At 38.6% G+C, this 24,501-nt stretch overlaps 1 protein-coding gene across 2 annotated transcripts in view; it reads left to right on the forward strand.

Moving 5' to 3' along the window:
- The window catches only part of LOC311171578 (charged multivesicular body protein 3), a 33,724-nt gene extending 11,745 nt beyond the window's left edge, over positions 1–21,979 (forward strand). Inside the window, exons 3-6 of one of the 2 annotated variants that reach the window (XM_084234545.1) lie at positions 7,818–7,997; positions 18,986–19,107; positions 20,792–20,906; positions 21,777–21,979. In XM_084234545.1, coding sequence (XP_084090671.1) covers positions 7,818–7,997; positions 18,986–19,107; positions 20,792–20,906; positions 21,777–21,919 — 560 coding nt within the window. In that variant the 3' untranslated portion in view covers positions 21,920–21,979. The remainder of the gene's footprint in view (positions 1–7,817; positions 7,998–18,985; positions 19,108–20,791; positions 20,907–21,776) is intronic. The other variant, XM_084234546.1, reaches the window with a different exon arrangement.
- Positions 21,980–24,501: the final 2,522 nt, after the last annotated feature.

Consider the following 24,501-nt stretch of genomic DNA (forward strand, 5'->3'; position numbering starts at 1 on the left):
ACAAGATCAGTGAAATTAAAAATAATGATAGTAATACAGACTATACAAACTGTAGTATGTAGAGGAAAATACAATATAATGTAATATGTATAATTTTAATGACTGGTGGAACAATATCAAATGGTATAAAGTGTGATTTGAGTTGCAGTTGGAAAGGAATCAGAAAAGGATAAGATGAAATAATAGCTTAAAGATCTCCAAATCAGATGAAAACTAAACTCACAGGTCCAATGAACTCAATGGATTTCAAACAGGATCAGCACAGAGAACACCATACCAAGATACATCATAAATTTCTGTAAGTTAAAAAAAGAACAGTCTGAGAAAAAGACATTAAATGTAGAAAGCAGTAAGAATAACTAAAACCTTATCAGAAACAATGCAAACCAAATCATCTTTAATATGATGAAAGAAAAATCATGTTCTGTCTGTAGCCAATGTAAATAGCATTCAAAGCCAAAGTAAAGATACTCTTCCACAAAATCCAAGACAATTTGTTGCCAGTAGATCTATATTATAAAATATCCAAGATATGGGCCTCTCTGGTGGCGCAAGGGGTTAAGCACCGCACTATGAAGCAATCCATAGCCTCTGCAGCATGAGTTCCATCCCTGGCCGGCCAGGGAGCAACCCACATGGCGCAGCAGACCTCTCCTGACTCACCCACTGCTCCCCTTAGCAGTGTATTTCAGTCAATCTGCCTGTTCTGTTCCTCACTCTGTTTCTGGTGAATCCTCTCACCCCTGCATCTATGGCCTGTACCCCAGCTTTTGAATGCATAAATAAATCTTAAAAAAAATAATAAAATATCCAAGATATAAACTTGGATCTACCCAAAGAAATAAGTTAGAAATTGGAAATGATAATAATGTAAGTAAATATAATTTTTCTCGCTTTAAAAATGCCTTTAAGGTGCCTTCCCAGTGGCTCAAGGGTTGAGACACAACCTGTGGTGCTGTCCGCAACCTCTGATGCACAAGTTTGATCCCACACCAGGGAGCAACCCACATGGTGTAGCAGACCTCTCCTGGCTTGCCTGCTGCTCCCCTCAGCAGTGTACTTTGGTCAATCTGCCTGTTCTGTTCGCCACTCTGTCTCTGGTGAATCCTCTCACCCCCCCACATCTCTGTCCTGTACCCCAGCTCTTGTATGCATAAATAAATAAATCTTTTTTTTAAAAATGCTTTTAAAAATTACTATTTAAAGTAAAATAGTGTATTATGGGACTTATGATATAGAAGTAAATTGTATTCTAATAGCACAATTGATTAATGGCATCTTATTTTGGAGGGGTTGTGAGAACTAAATGAGTTTAGTAATATAAAGGTTTTTTTTTTTAAGATTTATTTATTTATACAAGCACTGGGTACAGTCAGAAGCGCGGGAGGGTGAGAGAATTCACCAGAGCCAGAGAGGGGAACAGAACAGGCAGACTGACGAAATACACTGCTGAGGGGAGCAGTGGGCCTGGCAGGAGAGGTCTGCGCGCCATGTGGGACCCTTGCTGGCATCCGGGTAAGGAACTGGTGCTGCAGAGGCTGCGGCCAGCTTCGCAGCCCAGCGCTCAACCGCTGCTCCACGAGGGGAGGCCCTAATATAAAGTTCTTAAGAAAGTCCCTAAGGGCCTCCCCTGGTGGCGCAGCGGTTGAGTGCTGGGCTGCAAAGCTGCCTGCAGCCTCTACAGTGCTGGTTCGATCCCCGGCTGCTGACGAGGGTCCCAATTGTGTAGACCTCTCCTGCTGGGCCCACTGCTCCCCTCAGCAGTGTATTTCGTCAGTCTGCCTGTTCTGTTCCCCGCTCTGGCTCTGGTGAATTCTCTCACCCTCCCACGCTTCTGACTGTACCCAGTGCTTGTATAAACAAATAAATCTTTTTAAAAAGAAAAGAAAGTCCCTGAGACACAAACACGGTTGTTAGTATCCAGTCCACACAATCTATGAAACATAATTATCCAGTAAGAACATGGTGATACAAACAGAGCAGATGAGGAAACCTAAAGTCTCTGAAGCTCCCCAGCTCATTTATAACCACATAGTGTTCTGTGTGACCATACTGCACATGTTTGGCCTGAGGGAGAATAGTAGTCATGAGGAATTCTGGTAAAGTTCATGCACATCTTCCCATTCACAAAAACAGTAATTTCAAAAATAAGTTCATCTTTTCTAATTACTAGTCTTTATTTTTTTCTATTCAAAAAAAATATGTTCTGTGCATTAAACCCTTTGTTGAGGAATGAATCATCTATGTGGTGAATGCTCAGAATTACTAGAGGACCCCTTTACTAAGGGTGAAGAGCCAAATGCTCCTATAGAAACCCCTTCATGGAACAAGCCTGGAGTGGCTTGGGTTGGCAAGCATGGGAAGCAAAACTGCAGGCCAAGGCAATTGTGATGATGACCAGGGCTGGGCAAGAATCACAACAGGAGGAACAAGTAGACAAACCCTTGGTGAGGGCTGTATATCACAGTTGTAGACAAACTGAGTTGTTTATGTAAAGCATGGTCAAACCAGTCTGTCTTGGTCTGTTCAGGCTAGACCGTTTTGAGAACATTATCTCTACCAAAGCCAGGTGGTATGGCCAGGACAGGCACTTGGCTTAACTACTTTTCCACATCATGACTGGCACTGGGGCTGTCATTTTGGCAGCCCCCACCTATGCCTAGTCTTTCATCTTGGTCTTTGTGTTTTCTTGGTAGTAAGAGGAGACCTAATCATTCTCACCAAATGAAAAATATTTTCCATATTCTTTATCAAATGTGCTCTTTCTCAAATTTATTGGCAGGTCTGGCTGCCACCCAGCTGGAATTCACAACCATTCAATTGGTGTCATCTTTAAAAAGTTTCATAAGTTTAGTTAGAGTGTCACAATCCTTGTTTATTTCTATTTTGTGCTTTGATCATTATAATTATTCTCATGTTCACAGCTCATTTATCCTGTTAAATGCTCTTTACGCTCTCTTTTACTACTGCTATGTATTTGTAGATGACCTGATTCTACGTATAGAAAATCCCAAAGAATCCTCATATATAAGGAAAAAAAAAAACAGCTGTAAGCAAATTCAGCAGAGCTCAGGATAAGCATAAAATTATTAGGCTATATATTGAATATATAATACATAATCATGTACTTTTGTGACATCATTAGGGAACACTGGCAAACCTGTATGGAACTGAAATATTTGTATGTTATTAAAGTTAAGCTCATATAAATTCCAATTAGTATTATAACTTTAGAATGTTAAGTGTAATCCCTATGGTAACCACAAAGAAAGTAGCTTTAGATTATATAAAAAATAAATGAGAAGGAAATTGAAATGTTTTATGACAAAAATGTCAAACACAAAAGACAATGTAGAAAATGAAAGGCAAAAAAAATGTATAAGATCTATAGAATATAAGGACAGAAATAAGCTCCTCTTTATCAGTAATTACTTTAAGTGTATTAAAGTCTCCAATTAAGAGTTTGGCTCAAGGTTTTAGAAACAAAAAATGTCCCTGTTTTTTGTCTACAAGAGATTCACTTTAGATCCAAAGACACAACTAGTAAAATGACAGTAAAAGATATTCTGTGGAAATAGTAAGAAAGTAGAATTTGTTATGCAACTATAAGGCAAAATAAAATTTAACTCAAAAAATAAGAGACAAAGGACATTAATAAAAGTTTCAGTGTAGCAAGAAAACATCATAATTAGACAGATACACATGCACTTGCACTTGAACCTTAATAACAGGAGCAAGCACCCAGGATTAAGTTCTTACTCAAAAAGCAAAGAGAAATTTCTAACTTGTGGCCCTATTTCAACTATAATCCTCACCCAGGGCTACTACATCCATTACTCAGCACAGCCTAGAGCATGAGGCCACTATGAGACATTTTAGTCAAGAAGTTTGCCTCATGGAGGATCCCCACCACACAATCTGGGAAACTGAGGCACTATAGTTGGTGAACCATTAGTGCTTCCTGGAGGTGACCTTTCAATGCTCTACTGCTCTGGTTCCTTCCTACCTCTTACCCCTTGCCGGCACCAGTGTCCGGCTTCTAAACAGGTACAAAGGTGTCAGTCTGTGAAATAATAGACTTAAAGATCCTGGGTAAAAAACAACCTAGGATTATACCCAACTTTTTTTTTTTTTTAAAGATTTATTTTACTTATACAAGAGCTGGGATACAGGCTAGATGCATGGGTGGGTGAGAGGATTCACCAGAGATAGAGTGGGGAACAGAACAGGCAGACTGACGAAATACACTGCTGAGGGGAGCAGTGGGCGAGACAGGAGAGGTCTGCTTGCCATGTGGGTTGCTCCGAGGCTGGCGGGGATCGAACCGGCACTGCAGAAGCTGCAGACAGCTTCACAGCGCTGTGCTCAACCGCCTGTGCCACCAGGGAGGCCCTATACCCAACTTCTTATAGAAGGAGTATAAAGCTAATTTATTAAGATAAGAAAAGGTAACTCCCTATTACAACTCATAAAATTGAAAATGAATAGAAAGAAAAACATATCACAAATACTGGAGCAAAAAACCCCAAGAAAGTCTCAATCAAGCAGAACTACAGAAAATGCTTTATTGGGAATTTACACTAACAGTTATAACCATGCTTGCCAAATTAAGACAAAAAAATTGATAATATAAAATAAAAAGATGAAGAAAATATGAGACTGTTAAAACTAGAACTAATGGATCTAAAAAATATAACTTAATTTTAAAAACACAATAGAAGGCATCGACAAAGGATAAACACAAGTAATGGAGAAAATTAGTAAGCTTGTAAGCATGATAGCAGAGAACAAACCCATAGAACCACAAAGAGAAAAAAGAAAAAGAAGAAAGACGGCGTAAGAATTGTTTGGGATAATGTAAAGAAAAATAACATCCATATCATGGGGATTCCAGAAGAGAAAGAGAAAGACATGGAAAATTTAAAGTAATTCCTGAGAACCCTCTCATTCAACCCTTTCAAGTAAACTAGACATCCTGATCCAAGAGGTCCAAAGAGTTCCAAGCAATAATACCAGACTGACACACTCTAAGGCATTATAATCAAGCTGTTAAAAATGAATGACAAGGACAGAATATTAAAAACATTGAGAGAAAGAAAATAACCAATATGGAAACACTTATTAACTGACTGCAAACTTAAGTGGAAACCTTACAGACAGGAGGGAGATATTTAGAAGGCATTTAAAGTACTCAGCAAACTTCCAGCCTAGAATATTTTGTCCTGCAAGATTATCTAGAAAACTTAAATAAGGGACCAGGAAAAAGAATAACTATAAGAAAGAAAATATCAAAATCAACAAACAACTATGAACCAGAGACACTCTATGGGGGGGAGGGAGGTGGGGAATGGAGGGATTGGGTCAAAATAAGGGGGTTGTAATTGTATGGGGAATATAAAAATAAAATTTAAATTAAAAAATAAAAAAAGAAACTTCACTGAAAAGCAAAAATTAAAAGAATTTATCAACACCAACCCATGTATGAAAGAAGTACTTACTAAAGGGAGCTATTGTTAAAGCAACAAGAAAGAAGAGACTTCCCTCAACAAAAAACCAGACTCCCAGATTATACAACTTGGAGGAGGAGAGCCTATCAAGCAAATTTGAGACCAGTTCATGCAACGGACCACAAAAATAGTTCATATATCAGCCTCGGTAGAATCTTCAAACAGAAATCCACAGAAGGAACACATGAGGCAGTGGACATAATCCCTGACTAAAACATAAGATGTCATACCTTACACCAGTGAGAATGGCACATATCAAAAAAACAAGCAACGGCAAATGTTGGCGAGGATGTGGTGAAAAAGGAACTCTCCTACATTGCTGGTGGGAGTGCAAAGTGGTCCAACCTCTATGGAAAGCTGTCTGGAGGTTCCTCAGTCTACTAGAAATGGAGCTACCATATGACCCGGCAATTACACTCCTAGGGATCTACCCAAAGGACACAAAAACATTTATTCAAAAGAACACCTATACACCTATGTTTATTGCAGCACTATTTACAATAGGTAAAACCTGGAAACAACCCAAATGCCCAAAAATAGATGACTGGATGGAGCTAGAAGGAATTATAAAATATTATAAAATATCAGATGGTTTCACTTAAGCAGGAATATAGGGGAACCAAATAAGACATCAGTGTAAAAAAAAATAACAGTACAAAACACAAAAAAGCAAAAACGGACAATTAGAAATCAGGGACATACTGTAGGGGAGGAGGAGGAAGAAGGATCAGAGGGAGGGAGGAGCATAGGGGGCTGTGGTGATGGTGCACGGGTGCATTGGTGAAGGAAACTCTATGGGGGCTACACCTGAGGGGGTGGGGGAAAGCAAATATTGTTTAAAAAGAAACAATGATGTAAAAAAAAGAAAAAGAAAAAGATGTCAAAATAAAAAAGGCAAATTAAAAAATGAGGAACAAGATGGCAATAAGCACCTATGTCTCAATAATTACCTTACATGTAATGATGTGAATTCACCAATTAAAAGATGTTTACAGGGCCTCCCCGGTGGCGCAGCGGTTGAGCGCTGGGTTGCGAAGCTGCCCGCGGCCTCTGCGGCGCCAGTTCGATCCCCGGCTGCTTCCCGGCCACTGGAGGAGGGTCCCGCATGGCGCGCAGACCTCTCCTGCCGCCCGCTGCTCCCCTCAGCAGTGTACTTCGGTCCTTCTGCCTGCTCTGCTCCCCGCTCTGGCTCTGGTGAATCCTCTCACCCTCCCGCGCTTCTGACTGTACCCAGTGCATGTATAAACACAACAAAGAAAGAAAGAAAGAAAGAAAGAAAGAAAACATGCCTCTATAAAAAAAAAATAAAATAAAAGATGTTTACAAATCAGATAATTCAACAAAGCAAAGTATTTATAAAAACTAGTAGACAAAATGAAGTGAGGCTTCTGAGGTCAAGAAGGCAGTGGGAGAAAGAAACAGTCAAAAGAGTAGAAGGGATGGTAGTGGGCAAACAAAAATGTGGCCACTTATAAGTCTGTAGAGAATAATTCATTGCCTTGGTTAGTCCTGCATATTTCATAAAGAAGCACTGTCTTGTAAAGTAAATAAATGAAAAAGGTTAAGATGGTAATTTTTATTTTTTTACCATGTTTTTTTTTTAACCACAGTAACTAACTACTGCTCATAAAAGTATAGCTTATTTCTTGTTGATACTGTTTGATATTTTTATTTTTAAGGGGTTCCTTAAGTTGGCAGATTTTTATAAATCATTGATGATCATAGAACCACTACTTCTTTTTTTTAAGATCTATTTATTTATTTATACAAACACTGGGTAGAGTTAGAAGCATGGGAGGGTGAGAGAATTCACCAGAGCCAGAGCAGGGAGCAGAACAGGCAGACAGACGTAGTACACTGCTGAGGAGAGCAGTGGGCGTGGCAGGAGAGGTCTGCGCACCATGTGGGACCCTCACCCGGAGGCTGGGGATTGAACCTGCGGTGCTGCAGAGGCTGCGGGCAGCTTCACAACCCAGCACTTAATTGCTGCGCCACCAGGGAGGCCCACCACTACTCCTTGTTAGACCAAGCTCTGGAATGTATTTACAGACTTTTTAAAGTTTCTTAGCATCAGTAACAACAAATGTTAGAGTGGGCTCACAAGAGCAGTTTTAGAAAAAAGGATTTACTTTTTTTACTCTTAAATTACTCTAATGTTGTCTTTTCAAGAAATAGTGAATACTCACCACACTTTATTTCATTCTGTGTTTTCCTATTTCATAGGCACATCTAGATCACAGTAAGAACAGTAAGCTATGAATGCCAGTAAACCTCCTGTTTATCCTTAATTTTTGTGTTTTCTGAATTTAGATATCCAAAGAGAAGAAGAAAAAGTGAAACGATCTGTGAAAGATGCTGCAAAGAAAGGTCAGAAGGATGTCTGTGTGGTTCTGGCCAAAGAGATGATCAGGTCGAGGAAGGCAGTGAGCAAGCTGTATGCATCCAAAGCGCACATGAACTCGGTGCTCATGGGGATGAAGAACCAGCTGGGTAAGTGGCAGTCACCTTATGGCCACTTCACAGATGCTGATGTTCTTGCTATTAACAACACTAGTTTCCTTGAATAGGAAGAATAATAATCAGCTTTGATTTTTATTCTTTATAGTCTTAGTTATACAAATACAAAAAATTATTCTCACTATTATTCTATCACTACTTTTTTTGTGGGTTTTTTTTTTTTTTTTTTTTTTTTTTGGGACCCTCGCTGGTGGCCGGGGAACGAACCGGTGCTGCAGAGGCTGCAGGCAGCCTTGCAGCCCAGCGCTCAACCGCTGCGCCACCAGGGGAGGCCCTGTCATTGTTTTTGAACTAATGACAGAATTTATATATGAATCTTTATTTAGAATTTAGAATAGAATACCTCTATTACAAAGTGATGTGAGAGTTTGAGTCATAGGATTAAGAAGTGGGCCTATGTGTGCCCTAGGCAAAATTTTTAGAGAGACTAAATTTGTCAGTGGCTTTCACTCATCTTTTCAGCCTCACCCACTCACTGGTTCTCTACCTAATGATTCTTCACATTTTAGGAATCTGTAGACTACATAAGGTGTATTAGCATGCATGTAAACTATCAGTTTGACAAAAAAATCATTAAAATGTTTTAAATAAAAATAAACAGTATCAGCATCCAATATACCATTTGTGGTCTTTGACAAGCTTCTGTCTCCAAGGTGGTGACAGCTTGAGTAATAGGTTAAATTTTATCTCCAAATGGATTTTCTTCTTACTTAATTTCTGTAAAATGAAGACATCCTAGCTCAGAATTATTATACTTTGAGAATGGCAACAAATGATTGTTGAATATTTAGACTGAGTGAGGACTCAAAAATATGGAGAAATTTTTCACTAAAGAATATTTTAAATCCGCTGTCAGACACTAGATTCATTACGTATATCACACTCAAAAGTTAGAAGACTTTTCCGTTTTGGGGATGGTGTCAAATGAGTACGTAATCCATCATTTGGTTGTATTTACCTCTGAAATTATTTTTGTTAAATTTTAACATTTGAATATGGTTTTTAATATGCCTGATAATGAGTGTATATCATCAGTTTCTTTCTCTAGATACTGAAGAAAATAATCATGAACTGGGAAAAAGTGAAAAATAAGATAAACTGTGCCACATGTTCTGAGCTTTTAAGAACTGTTATTTCAGCCCTAGCGTATTCAGGCTCTTTAAATACTGGAAACATCACCAGGATAGGTACCTTTTGAACAAGCCAAAAGTTCATTGCCATAAAGAAATAATTTTATCTGTCATTTTGAAAGCTCAAGTAAATACTTTTGCCTGTACCCAGCCAGTATTGGAAAATTTTGTATTTATTCCCTGTTTTTTCTGCAGCATGCTGAAAAGATATATGTTCAGTTGGTCATGATAAGCTTATTTTAAATTTTTTCAGTATATCTTTTATTGAGTAAACATCAGAAAATTTATTGCTCATTCTGCCCTTTTTCCCTATGAGTAAAGCACTCCATGCACAGTCTCTTTCTCTCCCCAGTTGCAGAGATAAAGGACACAGGATAATATAGCTGATACTTATATATTTGTCACCTCGAACTAATAAGATCAGATATTTTGTTATATTTGCTTCAGTTTTATATAAGAAATAAAACAATATTACTAAAGTTGGATTTCCTTTAATATGTAGTCTCAATTCCATTCCCCTTCAGCCTCCCTAGAGATAACCATTATCAGGAATGTTAACATTTGTATAAATGGTAGTATACTACACAGAGTATTCTGCACCTTTTTTCCAAATTAACATTGTATTTTTGAAATAATGATTGCTATTCCTAGAGTAAATATTCCATCATAGGAATATCACATTTATTTTTCTTCCCTATTGATGGACATTTAGGCTATAAATTTTTACTAACAATGATGCTGTGAGTGTCATCACTTTTGCACTTGAATAAGGTTTTTTAGAATAGTTATACACTCAAAAATGGAATTGCTGGGTTAAAATAGTTTGGTTAAATTTTGTTAGAATTCCAAAATTGTTCTCAAAGAGGCTTTAGGAACTTTTATTCCTACCAGCACCGGGTGGGTTTTTTCTGTCTTTTCACCAAGCCTATTAGCAGATTAACCATTAATCTAAAGTGAAAAAATAATCTCTTCTATAGCTTGTACTTTCTTTAGTAAACATAACAAAAAGTTCCTTTATGTATTACACATAATCAGTTATCCTTTATTATTTAAAGGATCTTATCTTTTATGATGTTTTAAATACATGTCGGGACTTTATATAACAACTGAAAAGTAAACTCTCTGCTGTTTGATCTTTGTACTCTAAGGCTTTGTTGTAGATTGTCTTTCCTCAAGTTGATCTCATCCAACCATGTTACTTAAATGCCACTGATTTCCAATCTTTTATTTTCATCCCTGATTTTATCACTTAAATGTATGATTATTTTCTCAACTCATTTCTTAATGGGCCTATCAGAACTAATAGGCCCATACAAAAATTTTGGCTGCTTGTCTTTGTTTTTATCCCCACCTGCTCCCAATTCCCTCAGAATCTCAAGACATCATATAATTTTGTTTGTATTTCCATAAGATTTATAGCCCCTTGTCCTTCAGTTTTGGATGTGTCCTTGTGCTTATTTTCTTTCCAGTGTGTTTTCTGTTTCTTACCCAAAACAAAAGATTACAGTCAATTGTTGGATTTCTCAGGCTGGTGCTTTAATTTTCTTCTCTTTCTTATTTTCCATTTTGAAAATAATACCTTCTCCAAAGGGTGATTGAGGATTAATTCAATGCCTGGAAATTGTAATTGCTATATATTTGGTTCCTAATATTAAGGTAATTATCATCATAAATTTGTCTTTGTTCTACTTTCTGAGAAATTTCCTCAACTTTATTTTCCATTTCTTCTGAGGAATTATTAATTTTAGCCATGCTAATTTCCAGGAAAAAGTTCTCTGATAGTTCCTTTAAAGAAATCTTAATTCATGAAATCACTGTTTTTCCCTTATTACTGACAACCATTTTGAAAGTTTCTGTGTTTCTTGCATTATTTCTCATTTTTTAAGGAGAGGGGACAGGAAAGGGGAGACCTGAGTAAGTGTAAGTTTCATGAGATCTTCCCCTGTCTTTTCAGGCAAATTTAATGAATACATTTCTTTCAGCCCCTAGTTATATTGCTGACTACTGTGGATAAAATAGTAAACATACAGGTATAATCATTGCCTATTAGATATAGGGTAGATATATTTAATAAAGTTAAATATATAATTTATATATACATTAAATATCTAATAAAATTAGAATATTTAATAAAATACCTAAAAATAAAAAATAGGTATTTGTAATTACAAATTTTGATAGGTTCTTGCAAACTGTAAAGGTAAATACACTCAAGGATGGCTCCTTTAGCAACTAATGATATCTGAGGGAGGATGAGCAATTAAGTATGTGGTGGGGGGTGTAGGTGAGGGGGTTCCAACATGGGTGAAATCCCTGGAGCTGGGAAAAAATGTGTATTCAAAACACTTAAGAAAAATCTGGGAGGTTGGGGCACCCCAAAAAAAGTGGAAAGGATGGTCAAGAAGATGAGTAAAGAGGTAAAGAAGATAGTTTTTACAGTCATTAGGAGAGCAAAAGTTCTTAAAGACAAATTGAGACATGCTATAGCAGTGGTGCAGATAAAGTGCAGTGGGAGTTCAAAGGAAAACTAATGGGTTGTTGGAAAAGTCATGATGAATTTAAAAATATGTCATGACTTTTCTGACAACCCAATATTTGGGGGAGAATTGGGGCAGCATCTGAGTAGAGGGGTTAAGGTGCACAAAGGCATAGGTGAAATATTTTGGGCTGTTTAGAAAATAATGCTTGATTCAGTTTTTTAAGAATGTATTAATTGGGGCAGTAGGAGGTAAAGCTGCAAAGGTAATTTGGAGACAGAGTTTTGGGCATTAAGCTGAGGAATTTAATTTCATAGACAGTAAAAAGCCTTGGGGCACTGTAAGACCAAGGGCAGGTGCAGCAAGGAGGGGGAGGCAGTGGGACCTGAGAGGTAACTGGCAGGGTCTGGAGAAAGTAATCTAATGGGATGAAGTGGCAGGGAGGACACTGTCAGAAACTGTTTCTGATGCAGAGTAAATGTGTCCTGAGGAAGGTTTAGACAAATCTGAAATCTTCCAAGTCCTTGAACCTGCAAAAACTTGCAGGCCCATTAAAACACACTGGATTCCCAGGATTAGATACAGGCATAAGAAAGGAGAGTTTATTCTGGTCAGTCCAGACAAGCTCCATGAGCATCATTCTGCTTCCCCAGTTTCCTAAGGCAGTATTTGGTGGGGGCGATGCCCCAGGCAGAATTGTTGACAGCATTTATAGTTGGATGTTGCTTGTGGCAAATTAAACACAACAAAAGTAACTGAAGAATCTCGAATGGGGCAGGAGGGAGGAATCTTTGTGAGAAGAGAAATAACTGGAAATAGTGTTACCAGAGTTCTTGAGAGGTCTTTGTCCCTCTCTCCCTTGGATGTCCCCTCATGTCACCCCCAACCTGTTGCATCTTTGAAAAGCCACCTTTTGATGAAATTATTCCTTTTCCTTAAGATTTTCCCCAATTAAAATGCACATGCCTCTGGGAGGGGTAATCTGTTAAGCCTTGTCAGCTATTAATACATTGTCATTTCCAAATGACAGCTTCCTGATAGCAGCTTCTTCTGCAATAAGACAGATGATGAGTATGTTTTGATTGGGGGAGAAAGTTAAGAGAAAGGTTCAAAGGTAGGACAGGAAGTAGAATTACTATATGGTCCAGCAATTCTACTTCTAGGTATATACACAAAGAATTGAAGCAAGGACTCAAAAAGATATTTGCATATTTGTGTTCACAGCAACATTATAATAGATAAAAGGTAACCCAGAAAGGACAACCCAAACATTCATTGTTGAAATGACCAGCTTTACCAAAGCAATATGAATTGAATACAGATTCAATACATTTCCTATCATATCTGTTTTTGGTTGATAAGAGGGGTTTTGGCCAGGACTAGGGAATTGATGAACACTTACTTTTAGTAAAGTTGAAAGATGAACAGATAAACAAAATGTGATATATATAAACCAATGAAACGTGAAATTCTGACATATTTTTCTACTTGAATGAATCTTGAAGGCATAAGTGAAATATGCCTATTACAAAAGAAAAATACTGTGTGATCCCACTTCTGTGAGGTAGGTAGAATGGTCAGATTCAGAAAGTTGAATGGTAGTTGCCAGAGGCTGGGAGAAAAGTTTAATGGGTATAGAATTTCATTCTGAGAAGATGAAAAAAGCTCTAGGAAATGGATGGTGGTGGTAAATGTACTTAATGCACTGTATACTTGAAATAATTAAAATGGTAAATTTTGTGTTATGCATACTTTGCTGCAATAAACAAAATAAATGAAGCAGGTCTGACTGCTCAGCCATGGCATAATTTTGGTGGCAGAGACTGAATGAGCAGAGTCTAGAAAGGTGAGAAAGGCAGTGAAAGAGAAGGCCAAGTACCTATTGTGATTTCTTTCCTTGGCCTAGTTTGTTTTGTCTGTCTGCTTTGATTAGAGCACCTGACTGTGAGTTTACAAAGTATGCCATGGTATTTAAACCAATCTTCTGAATCAAAGCACATTTTTCATTATTTTTTAGTCTTTATAACTTAAAAGTTATACAGGCTTACTATTAAGAAATACTACCGGAATATTTATTTTTTTTAATTTAAATTTTATTTTTATATTCCCCATACAATTACAGCCTCCTTATTTTGACCTCAATCCCTTCTTTCCCTGCCCCCCACCCCCCCATAGAGTGTCTCTGGTTCATAGTTGTTTGTTGATTTTGATATTTTCTTTCTTATAGTTATTCTTTTTCCTGGTCCCTTATTTAAGTTTTCTAGATTCACTACAGGAATATTTAAAATAAAAAAGTAAGTGTTCATCAGTTCCCTTGTCCTGGCCAAAGCCCCTCTTACTGACAAATAGCAGATATGATAGGAAATGTATTGAGTCTGTATTCAATTCCTATCGCTTTGGTGAAGATGGCCATTTTAACAATGTTAATTTCTCCAGTCCATGAACAGGTAATAGCTCTCCATTTCTTTGTGTCTTCTGTTTATTTTAATAATGTCTTGTAATTTTCATTGTACAGGTCCCTCATCTTCTTTCTTAAGTTTACTCCTAGATATATTTTTTAAAGATTTATTTTTATTTATGCATCTAAGAACTGGGGTGTAGGCCAGAGGTGTGGGGATGGGTGAGAGAATTCACCAAACAGAGTGGGAAGCAGAACAGGCAGATCTACTGAAATAGGGGAACCTGCTGAGGGAGCAGCAGGTGAATAGGGGAGGTCTGCTAAGCCATGTGGTTTAGCTCCCTGGGCAGTAGCAAACTCAGGCTGCAGTGGCTGGTGATAGCGTGATAGCACTGACACTTTAACACCTGCACCACCAGGGAGGCCCCCTAGGTATTTCTTTTTGATAAGGTTTTTATTTTTTTTAATTTTTAATTTTTTTTTTAAGATTTATTTATTTATACAAGCACTGGGTACAGTCAGAAGCGCGGGAGGGTGAGAGAATTCGCCAGAGCTGGGAGCAGAGCAGGCAGAAGGACCGAAGTACACTGCTGAGGGGAGCAGCGGGCGGCAGGAGAGGTCTGCGCGCCATGTGGGACCCTCCTCCAGTGGCCGGGGAGCAGCCGGGGATCGAACCAACGCTGCAGAGGCTGCGGGCAGCTTCGCAACCCAGCGCTCAACCGCTGCACCACCGGGGAGGCCCTTGATAAGATTTTTAAATGTGATTGTTTTCTTGATTTCTTTTTATCTCTTTGTTTGCATATAGAAACACAACTGATTTTTGTAAATCAATTCTGTAACCTGCCTCTTCACTGTATTGTTTGACTTCCAGCTAAAAAAAGGCTACAAGAGATAGAGGTAGACATTATACAATGATTGAGGGATCAATGCATCAGGAAGACAACACTCATCATTATATATGTACCACCTGAAGGAGCACCTTTATTTCTCACTCATGTCTGAAGGAGAGTCTTGCAGGATATATATTCTTCACTAGCAATTTGTTTTGAGTACATCCCTCCATTCTCTCTTCCCTTTATAAAAGACTTCTTAGAGAAGTCTGATGTCAGCCTGATGGAGGTACCTTTATAGACTGACAGCTTTTTTTCACCTTGCTGCTTTCAGTATTCTTTCTTTGTCTTGATAGTCTCAGAACTCTGTCCTCTTCAGGTCTCATTACATTTAGAGAGAATGTTTCTTTTGGCTTCATGGATTTATATATTTACTTAATTCCCCAAGCTTGGGAAGTTTTCCTTTTATTTCCTTAAGTTCTCTGTTCCCCCCCAAAAATATTTTTTTTTCTCTGTTCCTTTCTCTCTTCTCTTTCTGGAATACCCTTATTATTGCCTTTACTAATGGGACTGGATAGCTCTCAAAGTGTTTCATTTTTTTCCCCCCTTCATATTTCTTTCTTCTTCAACCTGGATCCTTTGGGAATTATTGCCAAGATCACTGATTTGTCCCTCCACTTAGTTCAGTCTACTTTCATAGCTTTCTTCTTTTTTTTTATATTTAAAGAGCAGGTTTATTAGAAAAGGGATAGGATAGTAAAAGACACTTGCATAGACACAAGCAGATAGGAGGAGCTGCCCCAAAAGGGACAGGTTTGCTGAGAGAGGCCTGAATGGTTGCAGGCGGGCGGCCTTGAGGAGAGCTGCGTCCACTGAGGGAAGTCAGTGAGGAGAAGTTCCGGCAGGTACAGGTCACGGACAGGCAGGAGGCTGCTGCCCTGCAGAGGGAGAGAGTTGGTGAAAGGAAGCACCTGCATAGTCACAGATGGGCAGACGGAGTGCTGCCTGCTTTCATATCTTTCTGAAGGGCTTGTGGATTTTATTTTTTCCAAAATACCAACTCTCATGACACTAATCTTTTGGAGTTTTCATTTTCTACTTCATTTATTTGTTCATATTTTTATTATTTGTAGTGTCCATCTTTGTCCCTATTACCTTTTGTGGCTGAAGGTCTTTATCAGATATAATATCAATTCCTGCTCTTCTCTCTGAGTTGACATGAAACATTGTGCTCCAACCTTATATTTTATTTTTGTCTTTCAGTTTTAAATGTGTCTCTTGTAACCAAATTATAGATGGCTGAAACTTTTTAACTCAGTTTGTCATTCTTGCCTTATAATTGGCTAGTTCAGGCCACTCACATTTAGGGTGATTGGTTGATAGATGGTATTTACTTTCACTTTTTTTTAAATTTATCTTTCTGTTGTTTCTTTTTCCATTTGCTTCTCTTTTTTTATTAGTATACTTTTCCCTAGTGATTCTATTTTTTCATTTCTTCTGCCTCTTCTCTAAATTTTTGGTTAGTGGTTACCATGGGGATTATAACAAACAACACATTTTAAAAAGGCCATTATAAGCTGTTGTCAGCTCTCCAATTTTAACTGTACAGGTTACATGCATTTCTTCCTCCTCTTTGTTTTTTGGTCAACTCATAATATTCTTGTTTGTTTCTGATTTTGTATTCCTATTAACATTTTGCTCATGGTTTTTTGTTGTGATTTTTCTTTCCTTGTAGAACTCCTTTCAACATTTCCTCTATACTCACCTTCTGAAATGTATATATACGTAGGTTCATAATTGCTGGATCATATAGTAAGACTAGGTCTAGTTTTGTGGGAAACCGCCAAACTTCCAAAGTAGTTGTACTATTTTACATTTCCACAAGCCAGGAATGAGTTTTCCTCTTGCTTCACATCCTTACCAGTCTGTGTTGTTGCTAGTGTTTGTACTTTGACCTTCTTGGTAAGTGCATGGTGGTTATCTCATTGATTTAGTTTTAATTTCCTGTTCACATAGTAGACTGCCTTATCATTATTGCCATCTGTATATCTATTTTGGTTGTGTGTCTAAGTCTTTACCCATTTTTTAATTGAGTTATTTATTTTCTTACTGCTGAATAAATCTTAATATACTTTGGATAACAGACTTGTATCAGATATGTCTTTTGCAAATATTTTCTTCTAGTTTATGACTTCTCATTTTCTTCAAGGGTTGACTTTTTATTATAAAATATTTTTATACCTTTTTCCTTGTAGTGCATCAAAATGTATTTCAGTATAGTCTTTATCTATGTATCTTTATGTATCTATTTCTTTTTTTATAATAGATTTTTTTTTAATAGAGGCATGTTTTATCTATTTATTTATTTGTTTGTTTATACATGCACTGGGTACAGTCAGAAGCTCGGGAGGGTGAGAGAATTCACCAGAGCCAGAGCAGGGAGCAGAACAGGCAGAAGGACTGAAGCACACTGCTGAGGGGAGCAGCGGGCGGCAGGAGAGGTCTGCGCACCATGTGGGACCCTCCTCCAGTGGCCAGGGAGCAGCCAGGGATCGAACCAGCGCTGCAGAGGCTGCGGGCAGCTTCGCAACCCAGCGCTCAACCGCTGCGCCACCGGGGAGGCCCTGTATCTATTTCTTTATGTATTTATTTTGAGTTTCCAGTGTACAGCATACATTTATTTTGACTTCCTTAAAAATCCTTTACCCAATCCTTTTTGATTGGTTATCAAATCAAATCTTTTAGGAATTAATGTTTGCGCCTTCCCCCCTCCCCACTTTATTGAATTTTCCTTCTCATGTTTCTTTTAACAACCAAGGAAATTTATATTTTTATAAAACACAAGTGTTTTGGTATTAAACGTAACACCTGTCACACCAATTTTTTTCTTCCATCTTTTTACTAATTAGCAATTTTTACTAATCTGTTTTACTAATAAGTACTTTATACTTATTTTTACTAATTCAGCTCAGAAAAGATTGAGCACAAGTTCAAACACACTGATACAGCTCAGGATGCAAATTAGGATAAAACATGGGCCTGTGTAGACATCAGACTTTTATAATTCAAACAACTATATGGAATTTGCTTTATTTTCATCTTTTTTCACTTCTTCACATCACTTAATTTTTTACGATAGTAACTTTAACATTTTAGAATTATCTTTTTTATATCATTGTTATATATTCGTATTGGGCATACAGATGCTTGATACTTTCTCTGTAGCTATACTAATCTTAATAAGCATTTTACTTTCCCATTCCAACATTAAAGGAAATAAAATAATTTATGCAACTAGCAAGCTTCCTTATTCCTTTAGAAAAATTTAAAAAACTGTGTCAAACAGGCATTTCCCTGTTTGCTTGTTTCCTTATGTTTTGTTTTCCCTTACATGTGAAAGTTTCTAGAGTCTGGATTTACAGGGGTTTCTGGTTTAGCTAGGCACTGCAGTGCTGGGAAGAAGTCTGTACCCCAGTTTTGATGAGCAGTTTGCTGTGTATATAGCAGTTTTCAGAACTTTAAGTCTCATGAAATTTCGAAACAGATTTAGAGGGTTGCCAACTTGGACATGTTAAAGACTTAAGTGGAGTGGGGAGGTGATCCTTTACTACTACCTTGATTTCTTATAAAGAATATATAGTGTACGTATGATCTCAGACTACAGAAAATGTTCCCCTAGCAGAGAACATGTGATGTACACATATACTCACAGTATCTTGTCCTGATTTCTTTCATTTTCCTGAGAACCAGTGACAGGTTCCTCACAGAGTAGCCACCATTCATAGGCTTGTGTATTACTTGGGTAACCTTAAAGCTTTGTTTTCCAGTGTGGCTCTGGCAAGGTCTAGAACTGTTCTTCCCATGTAAGACTTGTCCTGGGTGTCAGTCATTCCTAGCTGGCTTTCCCTGAAGTTCATTTGCAGGCCTTCAGGACACTTTTCAGATTGGCCAGCCAAGGATTTGTACCAGTGTTTGCTGAGCAGCACACATTTTTAAAAAGTCAGTTTCTTGGTCAGCTAGCCCAAGAATGTATACTAAAAGTATACAAATAACTTTGGAAAATCACCCACTACTGCCTTTTACTGGAATGGCTTATAATTAGAATCCTGTTACTTTTCCCCTCTAGCGGTTTTGCGAGTGGCCGGTTCCCTACAGAAGAGCACAGAAGTGATGAAGGCCATGCAGAGTCTTGTGAAGATTCCAGAAATCCAAGCCACCATGCGGGAGTTGTCCAAAGAGATGATGAAGGTAACCTAGAGATGACCCTGCGTCCCACTCCAGATGACAAGTCATGCTAGACACAAATTCCTTTAAGGACTGAGGAGCATATATTAACATTGGTTGAAACCACCTGAGTTGAGCTGAAACTGGCCCGAGTGCAAGAGTACCCCATAGAAGAAATGCAGGTATACCCAGAACTCCAGGGGAGGCAAGGGGCGCAGGAAACAACTGTGCAAGACTGAGACAAACTAGGAGTATGAGCAAAGAGACAAAAAATAACCTAGTCCTCTGCTCTGGGGGTGTGTTAGTGAAACTGGCAAGGAGGTGGTTCTAGATCAGAGATTGGCAAACTTTCTGAAAAGGGCTAGATAGTAAATGTATTTTACAGTTTGTGGGCCATGCATCTCTGTGCTATGGTAGATACATATTCGGAACCATACTCGAGCTAGGATGTATTGAACCAATTTCACAGTAGCATCCAGCACTAAGATGCCAACTGCTCACTCAGGCAAGAGGGCTCCACCTATGTGACCTTTACTGTGAACTTGTTCATTTTGGTTGAGAGGAAAAGGTCTGAGAATAGGCAGGATTTGGTACCAGTTAGTCATATAATTAAGTGAACTGGGAACAGAAAGGCAGGGAGAGCTTGCTTTTAATCTGATCCCATCAGCAGCCTGATCAGTAAGAGACATGCCTTGGTTGAGGGGAACCAAGGCTGGAGCTACCATACATGACCTGCTCCTTGACTCGTGGGAACTTCAAGTACAAAGCAAGTAGCTCAGACTTGCAGGTTATAAAGCAGTCAGGATTTTTCTCTTTAGGCAGCTTCCCAGCTTTCCCCCTTCCTACCTCTTCTGCCCACAATGTCTTGGGCCCCTTTCTGAAGTTAAGGGAAACAGTTCCAACCTTTTACTTCAACAACGAAACCCTCATTAGGACCTTACCTGGAAACTGAGGACACTGCTCAGCAAGACAGACTTGCAGGGCCTGTGTGTTGTTAGAGAGCAGTTTTCTTGTGCCCGGCAGTGGTGCCACGCTACTTTGACAGCAAAAGTTGTCTGGCTGCCCTCAGGCTGCCAGGCCCAGGACTCACAGCAGAGTGGGCAGTCCTTCCTTTGTTGGGTCCTGAAATACTGTTAGATAAATCAGATTTTGGTGAACTGACTGATTCCTATCAACCCATTAGATTGATCCTGCCAGCAGGTGTAACTGGGACATGCTGCAGTTCTCTTCAACCCTTTTATGGGCTTTGAGGGAGTGCTACCCTGCTCTTGGTATTTGCTGTCACAGTAGTGTCTGCTGTGATTCTAACCAGTTTTCATACCATGCTTCAGCCCTGCCCTCACAGATTATACTTGGCAATGTTAGGGCAAATGCTTCCCAAGAGAGCTCAGGGTATATGCTCATCTATCAGCAAGTTGCTCCCCAAGAGCTGCCATCATAGTCGGGGTTACCCTGAGTATAGTTTGTGACTCTACTGGTAGCCATTAGCGCACCTTCTAATTTTGGTACTGTATTTAAAGAGCGGTGTCCTTTTGGCCTTCTGCAGGACAGCATCCAGTGTTGCCTGTGACCGCCTAGGTTGCCTTTTAGCCCTTAAAAGGGCGAATGGGCTTGGAGACAACAGAACTCAGCCTGATGCTGAACCTAGAGAAGTGTCGTTGGGAGCAGATTTAACTGAGGGAAGTGACAAGGTTTATTCTGTCTTCAGGCTGGAATCATAGAGGAGATGTTGGAGGACACCTTTGACAGCATGGATGATCAGGAAGAAATGGAAGAAGCAGCAGAAATGGAAATTGACAAAATTCTGTTTGAAATTACAGCAGGTATGACAGATTCATCTTCCTTTGTCTCACTTTTTATGGCAGTCTTCCTATGTTCACTAATTTACCTAGTAGGCTATTCTGTGCTTTTTTAGATTGTGCAAGTAAGTACAGGTTTCCCTAGCCATCTTTAAAAACACATAATTTCCTACCGTTTTATAAATGCTAAAGGGAAATACTGCTCTCACAGACTGCTGTTAGCCGCTTAAATTATTACTTTCCTGAAAATGATACGGGAGTAGCTGTCAGTAGCCCATGACCTAACATTGACATGAGGATGTCCTGAAAGATTTAAGGATGTCTGAAGTAGCATTATTTATAATATTGAAAAGTGTGAAATGAGCAATAGAACATTGATTATGTTTTAATAGACTATAGTTGGGATCGATGATATGTAGTCATTAACATATATATTCATTAACATGGAAAGGGGCTTACAATAAGGAGAGTCTTGTTACTGAAATACACTTTTTTTTGCAAAAAAAGCCTGTCTTTAGGAAAAGTCTGAAAGAGGGAAAAATAAAAAGTTATCTTTGAGGTATCTTGAGGTTTTAGATTTTATTTCTGGATTTTCTGGGTTTTATGTTAAAAATAATTGATGAGATTTCATTTTTGTAATAAATTGTTGGGAGAAAGACTAGTTCAGAAAGACATTTTTGTAAATACTTAGAAACAATTTAGTTTTATTTCAAAGATTTAACATCTTCACAAAATCTTCAAAAATCAAGTATTCAATAGTGTATAGGAACTTAAGAGTTTTAGCACTAAAATACTTACTCAGAAACCTTAGACTAATTCTTGCAGAAAAGGTAGGGAAGATGAAGAATCACGTCTTAAACCAATAGTTTGCTTATCATTGCTGTTTCTTTTAAGGGGCCTTGGGCAAAGCACCTAGTAAAGTCACAGACGCCCTTCCAGAGCCCGAACCTTCAGGAGCAATGGCCGCCTCAGAAGATGAGGAGGAGGAAGAGGCTCTGGAAGCCATGCAGTCCCGGCTCGCCACGCTCCGCAGCTAGGGGCTGCCCGGGGCTCAGGCTCTCCTCACGGCCGCCCGCCGGCTCGCGCACTCCGCTGAGGCAGCCGCCGTCTTGTGTATCTCTCGCACTACAGCTCTGTGGTGAGGCATTACATTGTGGAGATTCTCTGCTAATCTCTCTTCAGTCTCCGCGGAGGTTTTGGGATGTCAACAGGATCTGAGTGGTGATGTAATAAATGCATCATTTTCAGGAGTATTAAGTATTTTGGGGGGAAGGCAAGGAAATCTTAAGAAGCACTTCTGTGAATAGTTGATTGACTGTTGAGGACTATACATTTGCCTGTAAAAGACTATATACATGGACCTTAATAAATTCCTGCTTTAACACTTGGTCTCACTCTAGAACGTGCACTGAACTCTCAAGATGTTTGCTGCCCCAGAATGGTTTATATTTGTCCTTGATAAGACGCGCTGTAGCCTGGCATATGAGACATAAGAGCCTAGAGTAAATTCTGTCTAGTTTTGTAAGAAACTGCCAAACTGCCTTCCAACTGGCTGTACTTTACATTTCCACTAGGTGTGAGTGCTTCTGTTGCGCCACGTTCTCACTGGTATTTGCTGTTGTTTTGAATTTTGACCATTCTGATGTGTATAGTGCTGGTCTCGTTGTAATTTGCAATTCCCTATTACAATGTAGAACATCGTTCATGAACTTTTTTGCCATTTGTATTTCTTCCTGATCAGGTAGGTGTCTCTTTGGGTCTTTTGCCATTTTCTTTGAGTAGTTCATTATCTTACTGAGTTCTAAGAGTTCTTTCTGTAAGTCTTGTATCAGATGTTTTTTACAACCAATTTCCTCCCAATCTGTCTTGTCTTCTCATTCTCTTCACAATGTTTCACAGAGCAATTTCCAATTTTGGTGTCTAACTAGCCAATTAATTCTTTTGTGATCATGCCTTTACTGCTGGCTTTAAAAAGCCATCACCAGGCCTCCCTGGTGGTGCAGGGGTTAAAGACACAGCACTATCAAGCTATCGCCAGCCACTGCAACATGAGTTCGATCCCCAGCCTGGGAACTGACTCACACGGCACAGCAGAGCTCTCCTGTTGTGCCCACTGCTCCCCTCAGCAGTGCATTTCAGTAGATCTGCCTGTTCTGCTCCCCACTCTGTCTCTGGTGAATCCTCTCACCCCTGCATCTCTGGCCAGTACCCCAGTTCTTATATGCATAAATAAATCTTTTTTAAAAAGGTCATTACCATACCTAAAGTTACCTAGAATTCCTATTATCTTTAGGAGCATTACAGTTTTGTGTTTTACATTTAGATGTGCTGACAATCTTATTTCCTGTAAAAGCTGTAAGATTTATGTCTAGGTTCATATTTTTGCATGTGGATATTGTTATTCCAGCACTGTCTTAAAAGTCAGGAAGGTGTCAGTCCTGCAGATACGTTTTTTCATATTGTGTTGGCTGTTCTGAGTTTTTTGCCTCTCCACATAAGCTACAGAATTCACTTGTTAATATACACAAAATAACGAGCTGGGATTGATTGGGATTGACGTGAATCTAAATCAAGTCAGAAAAGTTGACATACTGATGGTACTTTTATGATTCCATTTATCAAACTAGCTTATTTACAGAAATGAAAATTAAAACTGTTATCAGGGTAGATGGGCTGATGGACAGTGATACTTGGTTAAAACCAATATAAAACAGGTTTCAACTTTCCAAGTCTTTTATATGCTATTTCAAAATTTACTTCCTAAGACAGTTTTCTTCTGAGCTGCCAGAATACCATCTTATAGTCACTGAACCATTTCAGAAATAAAAATCTAAACCACAGAAGTGAATCTAAAGTAAGTATTGATTAATCCAGAATCTGAGAACTTTGCAGGTTTAAAATGGTAGGTGGTGCTGGCCTTTGCTTTTTTGTTTATAATGTACATGATTATAACAGGCCTTGGAATTGGAAGTATCTGTGAGACTGCTTTGAGACCTTTTATTATATATATATTTTTTAATTGTATATTTTTTTACATCTTTTATTTTTGCACAATGTATGCATTTTCATCTTGGATAGATTACCCATATAATTCCCACCACCCCCCTTATTTTGACCTTAATCCCTTCCCCTCCCCTCCATAGTGTGTTTCTGGTTTATAGTTGCTTGTTGATTTTGATTTTTACTTTATTATAATTAGTCTTTTTCCTGGTCCCTTATTTAGGTTTTCTAAATTCCTGCTATGAGTGAGACCATCCGGTATTTTTCTTTTTCTTTCTGGCTTATTTCACTGAGCATGATCCCTTCCAGCTCCATCCATGTTGCTGCAAATGGCATGAGCTTATCTTTTTCGATTGCTGAGTAATATTCCATTGTGCATATGTACCAACACTTGATCCTGTCATCGATTTTTGGGCATTTGGGTTGTATGCATAGCGTAGCTATTGTAAACAGTGCTATAAACATAGGGGTGCAGGTGCCCTTTTGAATTAATGATTCTGTGTTGTTTGGGTAAATACCTAAGAGTGGAATTGCTGGATCATCTGGAAGCTCCATCTTTAGCAGGTTGGAGGCCTATCATAATGGTGGTTTCCTCTAAAGAGTTTTCCTAGTCTTTTGG

Source organism: Talpa europaea (assembly GCF_964194135.1).
Source record: "Talpa europaea genome assembly, chromosome: 6".
In the NCBI taxonomy this organism is placed as follows: Eukaryota; Metazoa; Chordata; class Mammalia; order Eulipotyphla; family Talpidae; genus Talpa; species Talpa europaea.